Source organism: Homalodisca vitripennis, chromosome 4, assembly GCF_021130785.1.
Source record: "Homalodisca vitripennis isolate AUS2020 chromosome 4, UT_GWSS_2.1, whole genome shotgun sequence".
NCBI classification, from domain to species: domain Eukaryota; kingdom Metazoa; phylum Arthropoda; class Insecta; order Hemiptera; family Cicadellidae; genus Homalodisca; species Homalodisca vitripennis.
Window position 1 is genome coordinate 180,418,347 of NC_060210.1, and position 19,424 is coordinate 180,437,770.

Here is a 19,424-nt window from a genome sequence, read left to right on the forward strand (position 1 = left end):
TATTTTCAAAATCATCTGTAATATATAACAACATAAGAAGATTGTGAAAGAAATAAGAACAATTTAAAATCCAAAACATACATTTTAAAACTATTTATTACATTGGTTAGTATTTTTTTTTTTAATCCTTTAGAATATTGTGCCTTGGTAAATATAACTCCATGCAACACAAAACACAAGTTAGCCAATTATCCATTGTGTATTTGCTAAATGAGGACTCATTTATAAAATTGATGGTAGGAATAGTAAAAAATTTTTTTGGTTTAAGCCGATGAGGCAAGAGCCACAAAATTTAAAGTGTTAGGACCATTAGGCCAAGAACTAAAGGAAAAATATTTATTTTGTATAAGATAACAATGTAAACATGACCACATATAAACTTTACATCACAAAGACAATTCTAAATTCGTTCAGTCGCCCGAGGGGAGTGAGACAGGAAAGGATAATATCCTGGAACCCAGGACTCGTTTGATCATTGTTCCTCACGATACTGGTTCAGTTTATACAGTTTACGCTTGGCTAGTCCCACTCAATACCGGTATGTAGATTAATATTGTGTTTAGTAAAAATATATTCCATCTACAATACGTGAGCAGTTTTTATAATTAAAATCTGCAAAGTCAATTCTATTTGGGTATTGCTGAGAAGTCAACTGCTAATAAGCTGTTATTAACCATTCAAAGTAATAATATGAAAGTTCACAAAAATTGCAGAGGTTGTACCCTCTGGTTCTCAAGTCTAGATTTATAAGTAGGTAGTCATTAACAATTTCAAAAATATTTCATCTTAGCTATTTAGAATATTGACTTACATTAACCTTAAACAAGTATAAATTTTAACACTAATCTTTTTATGATCACATAATGTTTCAGGATAATATACGTTCAAAATTTTGAAAAACAATACTTATATCTCAGTTACTAGACATATATATATATATATATATATATATATATATATATATATATATATATATATGTATATATATATATATATATATATATATATATATACATATATATATATATATATAATGAATGGATTTAGAGGTATTAGGAAAATTAACACTTGTTATATTATTAGTAAGACTTTAATAATTATCGCATAACAAACCATACATATTTTTGAAAAGTACACAAAGCACAGTAGAAGTATGAAGGAAAATGACCACTGCAATAAGGAACAAATTATTGCGATCAATCCTGATTAGACTGTTTTATACACCATAACTTTGTAAAGTACATCATTTTAAAATTCCGAACCTTTACGTCTTGATTATCATACATAACAGTATAAAACGTATGTAAATTGTCTGCAAACTCTCCTGACTTAAGATAATTTATCCAGTGAAGATTTTTAATTCAGCATCGTAATATGACCTGTGAGATAATTTAATATCACAAGTTTGTAAAGTGTCACAATTTAGAAAAGAATATTCCTTTGTGGTTTAATTGAGGAGTAATATTACGTGTAGAATAATATTGGTGCAAGCGTGATTATTATGATTCTATGTGTGTACATTGTACTCATTAAATATGCGAACATGGTTTACTGTTCAGGTAAATTCTGAAGTCCAGTAATAGTATGAAATAGTTAGTTAACGTTCAACTGTAATTTGTTCATTAACCGTGAGAAATATTTAGCGTTCACTTAAAAAGTATTGATGGTTCATAATAAAGTTAATTAATTTTATTTGTTATCTTTATGCCTCTGAGACATTTAGCAATAATTACTGCATTGTTCCTAATATTCATAAAATTGAATTCACACCTAACAAATTTTACCAGATTTCAGAATGAGTTCGATTTTTCTATCTAATGACTTTAGTCATGTTTATAGCAAAAATGTTATAAAGTTCTCCAGGAACTGATCCTAGGGCTAGATATATGTTTCAATACTATAATATTGATTTGATTAGTCACTAAATGAGCACATTAGTCATTCGTGGACATTAGAGCAGTTTGAGGTCTCTCGCTTGTATTTATTGCCGACAACTCTAAAAACGATTATCAATATTACTTCAATATATACTTTAATGATCAGGAGCTTATTTATACAATGTGCTAATTAGTATTATGTTATAGAATTTTTCTTGTGACGATAATTATCTACGAGTAAATTATCCGGCATGCCAATACCGCGACGAGTTGGTTCGAACCCTTCTCATAGTAACTTAATATTAACTATTGTCTTGTTGATTCATTTCTGATAGCTCTGGTGAGAGAACTCACCTTAAATTATTGGTGGTTGGCCGAATTAATTCAACAATGAGATATGAAAGGTAGATTCTTCCAAAAGCGTACTTACAAACATTTGCACTATACTCTTTAAGAACGATCATAACAAAAATAAGTTAGGATTTGAATTAACTGCTGTTGCTGTTGTTGAATAAGGTTTAGCATATCGTAATTCAATAAGTTACATAATAAAGGGTAAACAGATAAGGAATCAACATAATTCTAGACTAGGTACTTATTACCACAATCCACCTTGTGTCAATAGATAAATCTCTTGACAATAAATTAAAATCTGTTAGACCTACTTATTCAATTACATTGGCTCATCACAATGCTTAATTTTGAAATATTGTAGGCAAAAGTTACAAAATTATCTATCTTAAAATCTTATATTACACATACTGCTTGTATTCATATAGGATCTTCATTAACGTTAAAATTGGATTTTTAAAAGAACTGTCAAAGAGACTACGGGAAGCAAATAGTGTTAAAAAAAGAGCTTGCAAAGACTTTACACATTTTTTGTGTGACAACCAGATATACAGGAAAGTTACGTCACACTACGTGTCCTGTAACAGATTTCGCTGAGGCTGCATGTACAATTTCATTAGGTTAACAAGATTACTTATTATACGATGACCTCAAGACTACTCATAAGACCAATGTAAAGATTTCTACTGCCCTTCAGCCATATCTCTTCGCGTGACACGGACTACCATCGGGTTTGATATTGCTTATATAGAAATAATTTAATTCAAAACTGCAAGTTTATATCACAGTTCGTTCTCTATGGACAGACGAGCAAAATGGAAGTTTTCCAGCCCCTCGAGTCATAGGGAGTCATGTTTGACGAAATGTATGTTGTAAATTGTATTGTTGTTATTTATTTTGCTCAAATGTTGGGGAAAATGAGCTTTTTTTGTTGAAAATATAATTCAGGTAAAATTTCAATGAAAACATGACTATTTTATCAATACTGTATAAAACGCGCAAGTTGGGCCCAATATACCAGGAGTTCCATGAAAAGATGCATAAATGGGGCTTTTCAAAGATACTATTCTTTCTTTTCAGGAGTCAAAAAAAGCAATCAAAGAAACCAAACAATACAATCAAACATACACTTTGAGATTAAGAAAAAAATCGTAATGCCGAAGATATCTGACCTTGAGTCATTTCCGACCATCAGGTGCGCGCCGACTATCCGGCATCACAGGAAGTACGTAGTTCTTTTGAAGTTCACCTTGTTTTGTTGTCAAGATAGACTGTGATATATTCAGCTACACTTTGATTGGTATTTAATTTCATTGTGTTTCAGTCTTTAAGAATGCATTCCTTAAAACGTTGTGTGCTATTTTTACAACACAAAGACGACAAGTGTTCAAAATCCTGAGTAATGTCTTTTTCATTAATAATAAAGTGTAATTTTTTTATTTATCTCACAAATAACGGACTCGAAAATATTTTAATATCGAAAAAGTTATCCAAACTTCAATCCAATAATCCTTTACACATTTTTATCTCCTGACTGTCTGTTCGTCTTCCACACTAAGATAATAGTTGTTCTGAATATAGAAAAATTATAATACAACTTATTTTACAATATGATGTTTTTTAAATTTATTTTTGTAAGGTATCTAGAACATTACCTAATTAATATTTTTGTATTTCTGTTAATTCTGTTTGTATACACACACAGTTAATGACAGTATTTTAGCATATAATATGTATTCAATACATTTATAAATGAACATATGAAGGTGTTCAAATGGATCAAGCGAATGTGTAATTCAGTCACGCCCGAAGTTAAAAAGTTGCGGAAAGTGTGAGAACGCGAATTGTAACAAACTACAGTTCTGCTCACTTCCGGCATACAGAGCGGCCTTTTGTTGTGTTTCGCAGAGAGTTCAGCTTTTGTAATTTTAAGTAATTCCTAATGGCTGAACTTTACAGTCTGCTTCTACAAAAACAGTTCCTTCTACAAAAACAGGTGAACTGAATTAAATGCAATACTGCATTCAGTACCTCAAATATTCTATGATTAAAATATGTAATAATTTAAAAGCGAAAATAAAAAATAAATGTTTATTTTTTTATTCCAAATGAGCACTTATTTTATTTCTCTAATTTTGAAATAAGTTACTAAACAAAAAGATTATTAAATATTAAAAATTTTACATTGTACGGTGGTCGTTAATTGCATAGTCTTCACATTATAAAGTCATAAGAGCAGTATCTTTGTGTGAAAAAAGGTTTTATTTTTTATTTTCACAAAAGCTTTACAATCCAAATTAGCTTATAAGATATGAAGATCTCTAATTACAAGACATTTCAAGTTTCTGGATATAAATGTCTTATATGCTTTGTCGAAGGAACTACGATAAATTGGTTCTTTATCTCATATAAATGTCTTAAAATCCGATTAGCACCAACTTTTGAAAATGTTTTATCTTTTACCCTTCCTCGTCGTTATTAAAATCATTTTGCTCTGATAGTGTATCGTAGGGAAATTTAGACTTAAGTTCTTGTTTGGTTGTTTGCTAGGCTTCTTGTTTTATACGAAGACTTTGATCTATGTGCCGCCAAATTCAATACCTTTAACATGTACACATTTGTGAAAAGATATTTAAAATCAAATCTATTTGTGTTACACTTTGAATTTTTTATGGCTTTGGATGCCTAAGGATTTGCTGTCTAAGGATATAAATAATCCTTCCATAGTACAACAAGTAAGAATCAGGTAAGTTAAATCATATTATATTAATCGATTAGTAGTTAACCAAAGTCATTCTTATATTTTACTTTGTCTTTTACCAAAATTATTTTCTTTCCGTTTTTTATAATTTTGCTGCAAGTGTGAGAAAATGAGGCGGAATGCTTTAAACGAGAAACAGTTGCCGAACTTTACTCTGATAAATTAAGTTACCTGAAGCTAATGCATAAGTCGTGTCACACAATACATGCATGCAATGTAAACTTCCTGTAGTGAAATATAGTTCACTTTGGGTAAACAATATTTTAGGACCGATTAAATATTTGAATGCTCTTGTGCGATTTTGGTATTCATACAAAAACTACTCATTATCGAATACACATATTTAATTACCATGAAACACTCAAACGTTAAGTACATTATATTTGTTTTCGCTAATTTTAGATTTAAAATCACACTTGTGATTTTGTGAATTTGTAAACTGCAGTCCCGTGTACTTACAATTTTCTTATAAAACATAATTGAAATCCTGAATAGTGAAGTTTTGCAAGCTTACAGCATAAGATTAGTATACACACCATAACTTTGAGATCTAGGACCAAAATGCTAGAGGCGGCTGCATCCTCCCCGCCTTCTAGACCATAACCTTTCCCGTTTCATTGTTTCTCATTACGTGCCATGATACCAGAGGGTATGCAGAAATTTATTTTCTAGTTAGTGTTCCACTTTCGCTCGTGCTGGTGTAATGTGCCGTCTTTTCTCTTCACTTCTGTGCAGTTACAAAGCTCAGGAGTATTTTTTCCAGTCCATACTTCACACTGTTCGTGTATAATAATTCATGTATAATACATACATTTTCAAATGACTGACCATTGCCACACGTTGTAGGTTGTGAATGTTTATTTATTATGTTTTTTACCTGAGGAAGAGGGTAGATTTAACTACATTCGAAATGTTGTAACAACACTTTTGAAACAGTCCGAAATGCTGTTTTTCTTGAATAAAAAAATAACGATCTCGTAATAAAAAACGTCATAGAACGAGCATCATCTCACACCAGCATTCGATGTAGTTTTACAAATTTTACAACGTTTAATTAAATAGTCTGCTGGTGATTTATTTTACATCATACATGCATACTAGATCAAGGACTTAAAAAAGTAAGGAACTTTTTAATGTTTAGCTATTTTTTGCATAATTATGGTGGCAAAGAGATAAATTTAGAAATGTCTAAAAATAAATTTCTGCATCTTTCAAAGGTTTTATTATCTTAAACGATTACCGTACTAGTTATATTATAACAAAATGTTTTGATATAACAAAGTATGAGTAAGCCACACTACGTGTCACATAACAGGCTTCACAAGCTCGTATTATGTGCATTTCAAATTTATAGCTCATTTTATGTCCTGCTTAAAGATAGTAAGACTGACGATCTTATAGAAAGTAAATACACCCCCCCCCCCGGTAGGTAAAAGATAAATTGTGTTAGCCTACTGAGTGATTGGCTTCAATGACGCTCAGTCAAATTCCATTGTTAGACACACAGCCATCCTATGATGGCTGGCTATCATTCCACTTTATTTACAAATGAAGTTTCATGCAAAATTTAAAGCATACAGATGAAATTTTTCTCAACATATCTTCATACACATTCACGTGTTTGTTCACATGTTAGGTTTCATAGGAATGTACAAATAATAAAAGCTCTGAGAGCTAGGGAGGGTACCAATGCAAGTGTGCACTGAAATAAAATAGAATTTTAACATTGACTTTCCTCTCAATAATTTTTTCTCTTTACTCCCTGAATAGCAATATCGTATGGTAAAGTCCGATATGACTGTACTCAGTTTCTTTATGGATTTATTTATTTGAGGTGGCGCACAGTCAAACAGACAAATAATTTTCCAACTTATCGAATGATAGACTTCACATACGCTCAACCGATCAATATTTCAGAATAAAACCACGTTCGAAAAGTGAATATTTGGCTGTTCAAACAAAGTTGGAGCTCTAGTGAGTTAACTCAGCTTCAAAATAACTTCAAAATTAAAATGTACATATTTCAAATTTAAATATTATTTCTTAGTGTATATTCGTTGTAAATTGAGATCTTCAACAAGGTGAATGACACTCATTATAAATGATTCCTAATTGTTATATTTATAGTAATGTACTCAATCTTCATCTCTATATCAATATCATCTTAATCTCTCGATCTTGTCATGGACTTTTAATATGATCTTTCCTCTGTTTTATTATTTCTTTTAAGTATATGAATAAAACTAACACACGTTCAAATATTATATTATTGTATTCATTTTCTCTGCATTTTATGTATTTGAGATACAGTGCGGACAAACAGGCAGATACACAAAAATGTTAATTTTCCAGCCTCTCAAATGATAGACTTTGATTACGGTCAAGCTGAAAGTTATATATTTTGGAATAAAATTTGAAAATTTATTAAGTTAGCTCAGCTTCAAAATAAATTTTCAGAATTTAAGATGTATAAATTTCAAATTTTAATTTTAATACTGAACATATATTTTTTGTGGATTGAGATCATCCACAAGGTGCAATGACATTCAGTATAAACACTTCCTAATTGTTATATTTATAGTAATGTACTCAATCATATAGCATGTGTTACGATATAAATAAGGCCGTGGTGATGTAGGCAAACTGTCTGTGACAGGGCCATCCATTACACAAGACCGTCCATTCACACGCTCTTAACTAACTGCGAGCTTCGCCACATACAGTTACGGCTCATTGCGTGTAGTTTCTCGCATAATTATATTTCGTAGAAATGTAAAGATAATATAATAATGCCTTCATTTTGTGATTTTCAAAAATGGACTTTTCACTTATTACCCTCCTAATCTTAGAATTAGATGAAGCTATGACGCAATGTTTAACTATCCCAGGTGTTGAAAACATAGCAATTATGTTCTTATGTTATATATACCGATTATTCTTACATATTCCGGATAAAATTTTGAATCTTAAGCTTATGCTTCTTCTACAATACATAAGAAATATTGACACCCATGCGACTCTTGAGTCCAACACAATCCGTAGCCCTGAAGAAATCATTTATGCATAAAATAGTCATTTACTGAATAAGTTTCTTCGTTTAAGATGTATTGAACTCAAGTAACTTGTTTATTCCATATTTTTGTGGAAAACAAATAAACCCACAGTTACAACTTTCTAGAAAAAACATGAAAACACATACCATGAGTGTGAATACCTTATGAAACTTGTTAATAGTACTACATCTATATTTCTTGATAGTGTTGTGCATACAAAGTATATTTTAAAACTTTAAACATAATTATTTCACCTTACTTAGTTATCAATGAACTATTTATAAAAATACTTTGGGTTCCATCTAATTTTGATAGACAAACTGTTTGCAATCTAAGATAATTATAACAATACATTAATGAAATTGGATGAGTAAAAAGTAAATTGTTAATCACAAACTTGGGTGATTATAGGTAAAAAAAATCCGTCCACAGATTATCTATAAATCGAACTGAGGTGTAGACTTTACATTCCATATACGAGAGGTTATAATGCTATAACGTGCTATACGAGGGTTGCTATTATAGTGTTTTGTTCTGTCTGCCTTCTGCAGGATATCTTAAAAACTACTTGAACATTAAACTTGTAATTTAACTTAAGATTTCATTTTTACATTGAAAGTAAATTGAGAGTTCGATGATGATGCATGGAGTTAGTTTGAGCATTAATGAAGCCATAACTTTCCTCTTCCCGTGAGTGATTTCAGCTATAGATTTGAAGTTGTTCATATAAACTATTACTATAAGGCTGGAACATTTCCTCTTCTCTATTTTTTTTAATTATCTTCCACAGGATATCTCGAGAAGGCTTTGAACTACTGATGTGAAACTTTGAATGAAACTTCAGGACTGTTACGCAACACGTGATGAGGCGTGTCTATATATTTTTGTATTAAGTACATTATTCGAAGAACACTGCCAGCATAATTCATTGAATTTGCATAATCGTGTTGAAAATCTAAGCGTTTCTATATTTTCAGCACTGTATATGTAAAAACTTAGAGCTCTGTGCATCACCTTGTTATTTTTAATGAGTGTTAATATGTTAACTTTTCGTTATGTGGTATAGCATTTGCCCCCAATACAAAAAACATAATCACAGAAAGCAAACGTTCAATGTCAGGTAAGCATTCATCAATTTTATTTAATAAGGTATTTTCTAGAGTATTTAGGTATTTAATAAGGTAATATCAGATTCAGCATAAGATTTGTCTAAAAACTTAATGTATTGTTACATGTATACCTTCTACAAAAGTTACTTCTCAATTCTTGTAGAAGCATCGGAAAGCTCACCTTTGGCATTCATTATTAAACATACTAATGAACTCACAATTTGAAAATATACAAAGGAAAACAATTTTTAAGTTGATAAAATAAACATAAACTGTATGTACAAAACCGCTCACGAAATAATAATTATTCATGATATACACGTCCATTTTCCCCTGTGTTTGCATATAAGATCACAAATGTCGATTCCGAAAGATTACCTATCTTTTTTTATTTTATTCATAAAATAACTATACTTAAAGTTTTATTTTTGTAATACATTTACTGCAATCTAAACAGGCGCTAAACATTTATTCGCTTTTAAATGTGATTTGAAAATTTTCCGATTTTATTAACTATCTTTGGTCTTTCAATTTCCTGGACTTATTAAGTAGATTTATGATCAGATTAATATGAGTGGTAAGTTCATGATTACAAACGAGCCTACTACTAACTCAGGTCCTTGTCTTTGAACATTCGATCACTGTCTTTATTAACACGAGCAGAAAAATACATTCAATGACTAGAAGAGTATCAGTAACGTTCAACTATGCAACATAAGTTTTATTTCTCAAAAAACTCTGATCTTGTATTTTTGAAACAGATTCAATCTAGGCGTTAGAAGTATATTCTTGTTTGATTTTTTATTTTGGTCACGTCACTGCCAACCCAAACTTGCTAATGTAACCTAAGAAACCAACCCCTGCCTCTGCCTCTGAATAACAAAAGAGAGATCATGCTCTCTTTGTCTATCAAGTTGCCGTGGCTGCTTGTGTTTAGTGAGGCTGCTATTCTTGGCCTGCGATAATCTGCATTGAAAAATAATGTATTGTACTTTCACAAATTTTGTATCCATTAGAACTACTTAGCTCTCATTCTTTATTTACTAACCGGATAATTTACAACTTTGCCTACTCAATTTATTACTGTTTAAATTTATTGCTTGCAGTGTCTTTGGACGTAAGAATTACATATCCAGTATTTACGTATTACATATGTAGTACTTATACATACTCGAAATAAGTTTGTTATCCAGACTCCAGCAATAATACAGCGTGTATCAAAATGAATGACCTGATTTTAAAACTCAATATCTATTGCTATAAATGTAGGTACTACAAAAATAATATCTATTGCAAAATACTCACAAAATCTTAGAGTTTTAGGTTCATTTTCCAACAGGATGGAGCTCCGCCTCACTGGCACAACAATGTTCGGCAGCTTCTCAACAACACTCTGCCCCACCGCTGGATAGGGCGCACGGGACCTCGAGACAATGCCCTTCATTCTTGGCCTCCAAGATCACCAGACTTGACCCCATGCGACTTTTTCTTGTGGGGATATGTGAAGGAAAAAGTGTTTGTTTCCCCCTCTAACTCATGACATCGAAGAACTAAAGAATAGAATAACTGTCGCAATAAGGTCTGTGAACGCAGATACGTTGTGTAAGGTTTATGAGGAATTTAGCTATCGTCTGGATGTTGTTCGTGCTGCTGCTGGTGGACATATAGAACATTTGTAATAACATACCTAAAACTTTAAGATTTTGTGAGTATTTTGCAATAAATATTATTTTTGTAGTACATTTTTAGCAATAGATATTGAGTTTTAAAATCAGGTCATTCATTTTGATACACGCTGTACATTATTTCGAGATGGTGACGGAAAGCAATGTTATACGTTTAATTTTCCCCAACTATCCACTTATCTGTAAATGAACATATTAAAGTAACATAACGAAAAAGAATATTGGAATTAGGAGTGAAATTACACCCTGTTCATCACATTTTACTAACTATCTTTTCCTCTAAATACCAGGATATACTTGGTAAATCACCATCAAATACTTTACTGAATAACATTCTCAATGAAATTCGTGTTGTAAAATGATTGAGATGGAGCGCCTTACATCTGGTCTGGGTGTTCGGTCTACACTCTTCCAGTCCATTATCCCGCAGATAGGGAGCATCCATTACTCCTGGCGGGAACAGTCTGGTCAGTCCTTGTCATTAGAGTAGACGAATTGGGCGATTTATCTTTACGTTTATCTTTTACTCAACTATTTGTACTGTACTAAAATTAAGATAATAAACTATCTTTACTACTTATTATCACTTACTTGTAGTATTGCATATTTTACATATAGAGAGAGATACGACTATTATAAATATATTGTGTTTATTTTAATTTTCAAAACATCAATAATTAATTGATCAGGATTGGGAATAGTTCAAATATTTTACTTTATACTTCCATGTTGCCTTCTTTTAAAATGTTTTTATTGTATTATTGAGATAAATAAAATTTATGAACAACTTTGATTCTGCTCGAACTAAAAGACATAAAAGCCTTATCTATATTTATTTTATTTTAGGTCAAAATTCTGCGTGTTATAAAGATCAGGTTTCCTGATCAGGTTGCCTACTGGCTAGATATGTGTTTAGTAAATGTTAGGTATGTATTTATTGTCCTTTATAAATAATAATGTGAAATTCATAATATTCATATTAAAATACTAGATTATCGAATTCATCATATTGTTTACATTACATGAATACATATAAAACTATTACTATCAACGACAACATGACAAAATCTGATTGTGAGATTTTTTCAATACCAGCGTTCATTCTCTGAACTAGGGTGCAATAGAGATCTTTGACCTGTGTATAAATACAGGGCTCAATGGATTTCTTAAATTAGATTTATAAATATTTCAGCAGGTGTTACATTTTGTTTTTACTTGTTCAAGAGCTATTATACCTGCCCTATTGATCATAATTGTCATATTATAGTAAATATAAGTGGCTCATTTTAAAATATGTTTATTTATACTTAGGTTACATATAAGGGTTCATTCACACAGATCGGGCTTATTTTGTACAGATCAACAATAAAATAACTCAAGTAACACAGATTATCATTAAAAGTATGGGACATGCTTCAGATTCTCTCGTCCAAATGTATGGTATTTGTTTAATACGGATCGTAAACCGTTATTTAGATAAACACTAAAAAAACATTTCAAAGTGAAAATATTCAAAAGAATTTTTTCTTAAAATGGGAAAGACATTTATTTTTTACTTGACTATTGATAGCAGTACTTACTCCTAGTATAAGAATACAAATTTACATTTGTAAATATGTACATTTTGTGCTGTAAGAAAACTTGGATGTTTATTAACTTGAAAACATTAACTCGTTATTACAAATACAAAATGCAAGTCTATTCATGGAGTACTAAATGTAGTCAGTACTATGTTACTGTGAGATGATTTAAATAAATAGATTAATTATATCTCATTATTCATAATCCACCATATATTACGTACATTATCTCATAATCAGATTGCTAATAGGTACAAAATAACCAATAATGATATAAGATTGCAGATCTAAGATTTACATAGGACTAGCAAGCTACCTATTCATTATAACCATCATTTTTTAACACGGACAACTTATTTAGCACGCGTAATTTGGGTATATAATAGACTCTCAGGTACTATACAACTACCTGTGTGTAGCTTTGATGCTACATAATTAAATCCAAATTGACCTGAAAACCATAAAAAATAAGGGTTGTCACAAAAACTGATCTAGAATATGGAATTTGAATTTTTATTTCATGTTTCACTGTTTTTACATTCCTGACTATGTTAGGTCTGTGATTACCGTACCGGACTATAACCCCACAGGGTTCTGTACGTTTATAATAGAACATTTGTTTATAATATATTTGGCAAGATTAAGATATAAATTAACCAAATTTATCCTATTCGTTATCATTGGTTACAAAAGTAGTGGGTGTTGACGTTAGACAATGTGTTGCTTGTCAACCTAGGAGTTGAAGAATATCACTAAATGGTGTATTCTCTACACATCAAGAACAAAGAAAACAGACGTTTTTTCTTATAATTTGGATTTACCCTACAAAAAATAATTGCATTCTATACGTAAAATATATTATTGTACAGTTTCCTTTTTAAAGCTGAAGTTGGATTCATGAGAATATAAGGTAACTTACATTTATGAAGGCGTACAGCAATGCGTTATATAAATCTCATCTTATTGATTAAAAATATAAAGTTTTAAGTTTATTGCAGTTTTAGAATTGTGATAAAATAAGGTTATTTTTGTATAATACGTTTCAAAAACATGATAATAATGAATATAATACTTAATACGTCGTATTATTTACTCGTATGTTACTCTGTGGCAACAGAGTGAAATTTATTGCAAGTTTTATAAATAAAACATTTCATACAATGAAATTAGTAACGCCTAGGTCAGGCAGTGCGTGTGAATGAAATAGAGTATGTGACACAGGCAGAACATTAATATATCAACTCGCACTTATATTTTCCTATTCAAATTAATTAAATCATTGTTTATTGAAAAAACAAAAAATATGAAATTGTGAAATAGGACCTTACATCATCAATATTAATTTAATCCTCTATTTGTAAATATGTAAATTTTGTGCTGTAAGGAAACTTGGATGTTTATTAACTTGAAAAAAATAAACTCGTTATTACAAATACAAAATGCAAGTCTATTAATGGAGTATTAAATGTAGTCAGTACTATGTAACTGTGAGATGATTTATAGTACTGTATTTATAGTACTATTAATGATTAAATGTTAATGAAACCACAGAGCACTGAAGATTACTCACTTAGAACTAATGGTAAACACAGTTTAATTGGATTTGGAATAAGTTTTAGTTTTATCGTTGTTCCTTCACCCTTTAATATCCGGATAAAACAATTACACACCACTAGAGGACCACTATTATCTTCTGCACAAATGTCCTTTACGTTCGACTAATGCTGCTTGTTATCTTCATCATTTGGAAAACAATTCCTTCTAAAGGCCACAACCGTTCAAATCACATTATAAGATATAATAAGTTTGTTTTTGTATTTAATATGTCCTCTAACTCTTCAATATTCATAAACGGTACAAAACTATTGTTTGTAAATAAAGGAAATGTAGAGTTCAATTTAATTTATTGGTCAGTAAGGATACTATGTTTTGTATTATTAAGATTGTGATGTTGTAAAATAATTGCTTCATTTTACACAAAAACTATGTTTTAGTATTTACCAGTTATAAGATTAAACGATTTTTATCTATTGTCTTATATTAGATTCATAACGAACGATTATCCCAATAACTGAGTGAGGTATGCAAAAGTTAATATTTTTTTAAATATATTAATAGAACGATTATTTGATCTGAGATTATATGGGCATCCACGTTATTATATAAGGCACTGAAGATGTAAGATTCAATACCGGTACATATTAGGCGAAGAGCCAAAAAAGTGTCATATATGTTAAGAAATCAAACTATATTAAGACATAAAACAACGATTTCAAACGAAACCGTAAAGAATAAAATGTTATTTTTAAACTTAAATCTAACTAAATAATACAAGTAATAGCCATATTAAAATGGAAAATATTAATTATTAGTATTTTAATAACCCACATTACAACACAATAACACTCGACAAGTTGTCTTGAACGACGCCGAACTTCAAAATACTTGAGATGATTGTTTCCGATTCTCCAGTGTCATGTCCATAGACTAATACATCGAAATAATAATAATAATAATTTTATATATATATATATATATATATATATATATATATATATATATATATATAAACCCAGACACATGTTAAAATAAAAAATGTATGAAATCACCCTGACGTATAGTACAATAACATAACATTTTAGATTAACCAGCGTTTTAAAAAACACATTTTTTACTATTAGCTGTTTCTGACATTTCCTTGGTATTCATCATACTAATATTGTACTCTACTATGAACATTTGGAATCAATTAATGATACATGTTTAATTATGATTTAATGACATGCTTTTAAAAGTTATGCTAACGTTTCAAGGGTTCTATTTCGTGACTGTGCTCGATTCAGATTTATAACAGAGTCGAAGGGGGGAAATTAAGTGTAGATAAGGCGCGCTACGGATACTGGGCCTTGTAACTAATTAGTGTAATTATTAATTGAGCTCTTTAATGAAACATTCCCCATTTATAACGTTATATCTGAGACACATTAATTATTTATAACTGACATTTTTATTCGTTTGAAAATAATGAATGAACTATCTTTACTAGATTCGATTGATAAATAAACGGTATAGGAACCGGTGATCCAACAGTAAAACCAGTGTTGCATGTGCAGAAATTCTGCAATTTTTATTGCAGGGAGTAGAGACGCGGACTGCTAACAATGTCACGTACTTTGCTGCATATGCTAGATGGTCGTTTATTTAGGTTTCTCAAATATCAAATATACATTCAGGAAAATTCTGATAAAACTTCCTTACAATTCTTCGACTGAAGTTACTTTTTATAAATAATGATTACATTAATTATTTCACTGTTTTACCATTTTAAGTTTTAATACATTATATATAAGTCTAATCAGCTTGGAAGAATTTATAATCTTTTTACAAAGTAGTTAGTAGTATTATTTTTTGCCTATTCTTAAAAACTTTACATTATATCAAATTTTTTAACACTACTAAGAATTTATTTTAAGTATCGTTTGAAGTACGTACATGTTGGAAGTAATTTATACTAAACTCGTTATTTGTTTTCATAAATGGTTCTTTTAAAGTATAGAAAGAATATAATTATAATTAAAATAAATAGTTGATGTTAGAGATGTAGCCTCGAAAAGTGTTTTATAATAAATAACATAATATTAATAAACTTTTAACACTTCTAAACTTTTATTTTTCTTGTATCGTTTGAAGTACGTACATGTTGGAAGTAATTTATACTAAACTCGTTATTTGTTTCATAAATGGTTCTTTTAAAGTATAGAACGAATATAATTATAATTAAAATAAATAGTTGATTTAGTGATTAATAACTAAATAAGGTCATTTACTTCCGTCGGACACTATAACCCAGTTAGTTAATTGCGTCATGAGGTGACATGTGTTTTGAAGGTTTACTATTCCTTCACCATCAGGCCGAGCGTTGCCATGTTGATGAAATGGGTTCGTCAATAGACTTAAAAGTACAAACCACTCCAAAACAGAACAAACACAAACAGTGATTGCTCATGCAGACCGTGGCACAGCGACGGCAACCTGCAGGTGGACATGAGCCTTTTCACTAAAAACAAGCCTGGCGCTATCAGCCCATCAGGAATACATATTACAAGAGTACTCGCTTAGTATAGGTTATTGCTGTGTAAATTTTACAGGTTAATTGTTTATCTATCCTTTCAAAAGTGTTTTTATTATGATATAACTGACTACTTAACTTGATAAAAATCATGCAGTTCTGATGGTAGCAAAAATATGTCATCAGTCACGGCAGTTTTGTGTATTTTTTTAATAATAACATTACATTTTTAAATATAAGTTGTTTGTTAAATATGGCTAGTTTATTTAGTAAAATAAAAAATAGTTGTTGATTGTACTAATATATTTTATATAAAATATTTCTCATGTTGATGCCAACAAATAATCAAGGCTTCAATATTTATAATCTCTTTAAACATGATTGAGTTTTATATAACACAATTGGTTTTTTTATAATCGAATATCAAATCGGTTTTATATGTACTATTTTTGGAAATTTAAACTATTGAGAAACACTAGTTGAAATTAAAAAGATTGTTAAAATAAATTCTTTGTATTTAAAAAAGTTCCCTTATAATGTCCAAAAATTGGGAAAAAATATTATTTTAAAAATATATTTTTACGTATTTTCAAGTATCAAATTTGTTATCTTTTTAAGTAGAATATTTTGACAGGTAAAAATTTATATTTTTTCTTAATATTGGAAAAGAAATTTACTTCGATAGTGTACTTAAATTTTAATTTATTTCCTTAATTATCTCTAGTAACCTAAATATATATGAATTCCAACAACTATTGATTTTTACTTGATTTCCTCTTGAATGCATATAAGAGAGCGTATCACGGTAAACAATGATTAACCTCTAGATCCTGGCCACGGTTTGAATGTTAGCCTACTCGTGTAGCAGATACACCCGTGATATTCTGCAGATGTCTGTGAGCTCACGAGGAACTTCTCCGTGCTGCTGCATGCCGTTCCATTTCCTTTAATTTTCATACTAGAACCAAAAATTGTCCAAAACTTTCTATATATCAATATTTTGTACACTTTTCCTTCAAATTATCATTTTATTGCACTTAATCACAAATTTGTACTACTGAGGGATGTTATTTGTTTATTTTTTTTATTAATATAATAAAAAAATTTGGTTAGCTTTAAGTATAGATCAACAAAAATCATAGATGCATACTAAATACGTATATTAAATACATCTAAGATAATGGGTGATTCTTTTTTAAAGTTAATAAAAGTTTCTTAATAAATATTTTTGATATAATATTTTTATATTTTAGTCAGTTTATTACTACTTATATTTAATTAATAATTCAAGTAACACGAAAAACGGGATTTCAGACATTTCTCATCTTAACATGTGGAGAATCTTAACTTTTCGAACTATTTAGTACAATCATCAATACTATAATAACTATAATTCAGGCTTTTCTTGCGTGTATTATACGAACTTGTTTCAACGTCCTCCATTACTTGCAATCAAAGAGATTCTCATTTAACGTTAAGATGAAAATTCTGAGATTCCAATATCTCCATTCCATCGGATCTCGAGGGATCAGACCCAACATGTCATGGATTCCAAAACATTCGTGATCTTTACAGTCTTGAACTGCTCTGTCTAAGGAATATCAGAGATGTTTGTTGGAAGAAATCTATCTCAATCTTCAACCATAGAGTATTTTTTTACCAACCTCCAAACTACTTGGAACCTTACGAACAAGGATACCATCTTCGTAGCATGTTACCCAGGATGGAGGGATGTACCTAGGCATGCGTGAGATTATTGTTCGTTGAGAGTTTTTAACTCTCTCATCGGACTCATTTCCATGCATTTCCAAGTCTTAAGACATCCCACAAGGTTGTTACGGTCACTCGTATTCAATCAATACCTTAAGTTTTGTGCATTGTTAATGTTATATCTTATGTTTTGATGGAGACGAAAACATATTTTCGTTCTCTAAACGGAGTGTTTTATTTTTGTAAATTACATAACGACAAATATTCAAAATCAAGAATTGGTGGTTTTATCGAGGCGGCAAATCCGTCGTCGTCCTCTCTCGGTCAGTGTGGAGAATCAAACGGGATGGTACACATTGAGCGGCAGATATGCCGACGGGCGGCAGTTCTGCTGTCGGCTGTTGATGTGCACCCGGCCACTGCCACTACATTCCACGGTTATTTTTCGTCGCCGCGCCGTCCAGACACTAGTGTACATGACCAAATGTGCGTCTACATACTCAACGGATTTCTGACGCTACTGGGCTCCAACTAGATCGTGCTGTCATCAAAACTAAATTTCAATATATTATAACTTATATTATTAAAGTAATAATTATTGTTTAACGAAATGAGTGAATTGTTTAAATACAACTAATTGCGTATATATCTAGTTTTTTAGTTTTGTTATTTAAGTAGTTTGGTTTTCACAATTTGCTTTGTTGAATAACACTTTTGACATCTTTAAGAACCACTTTATTATTAAGTATTTAGCTTTAAAATAGTTAAAAATGATTATATTCCATGTGCAACGTTAAAACCACTACTAATTATTGCTTTATTGTTTTAAGTATTCATTTAGATAAATAAATAAAACATTTTTATTTTCTTTATTCTGACTGAAGTGAGAATACGGCATGCATGGCACGAGAGATATACAGGTACATTCAGTCAGACTAAAAGTTCTGTTTTTTGAACCTGTTCATTACAATAACTGGAAATAACATTTTAACTTTTTGAAAATGTTACATATATTTTTTTTTAATCGCTCAACATTTTCTGACTTTTTCCACAGTTAATGGAATTTTGGAGATTTGACAAGATTGCTTTGATTGTAATTCTTATGAGAATTTCTTCTCCATGAGAGCCAAAATTTATTAATATAAATTTCCAAATTATTCCAAGGTATTTAATTCAAATTTCTAACTAGAAGATTATTTCATAATGTAAACACAATACATTTTTAATTA

General features: G+C 30.2%; 1 protein-coding gene across 1 annotated transcript in view; it reads right to left on the reverse strand.

Annotated features, from left to right (window-relative positions):
* LOC124361318 (proline-rich extensin-like protein EPR1) overlaps positions 1-11,281 on the reverse strand; it is a 35,001-nt gene extending 23,720 nt beyond the window's left edge. Inside the window, exons 1-2 of the mRNA XM_046815365.1 lie at positions 11,218-11,281; positions 10,010-10,117 (exon numbers count right to left, since the gene is read on the reverse strand). Of these exons, the coding sequence (XP_046671321.1) occupies positions 10,010-10,117; positions 11,218-11,281 (172 nt within the window). The remainder of the gene's footprint in view (positions 1-10,009; positions 10,118-11,217) is intronic.
* Positions 11,282-19,424: the final 8,143 nt, after the last annotated feature.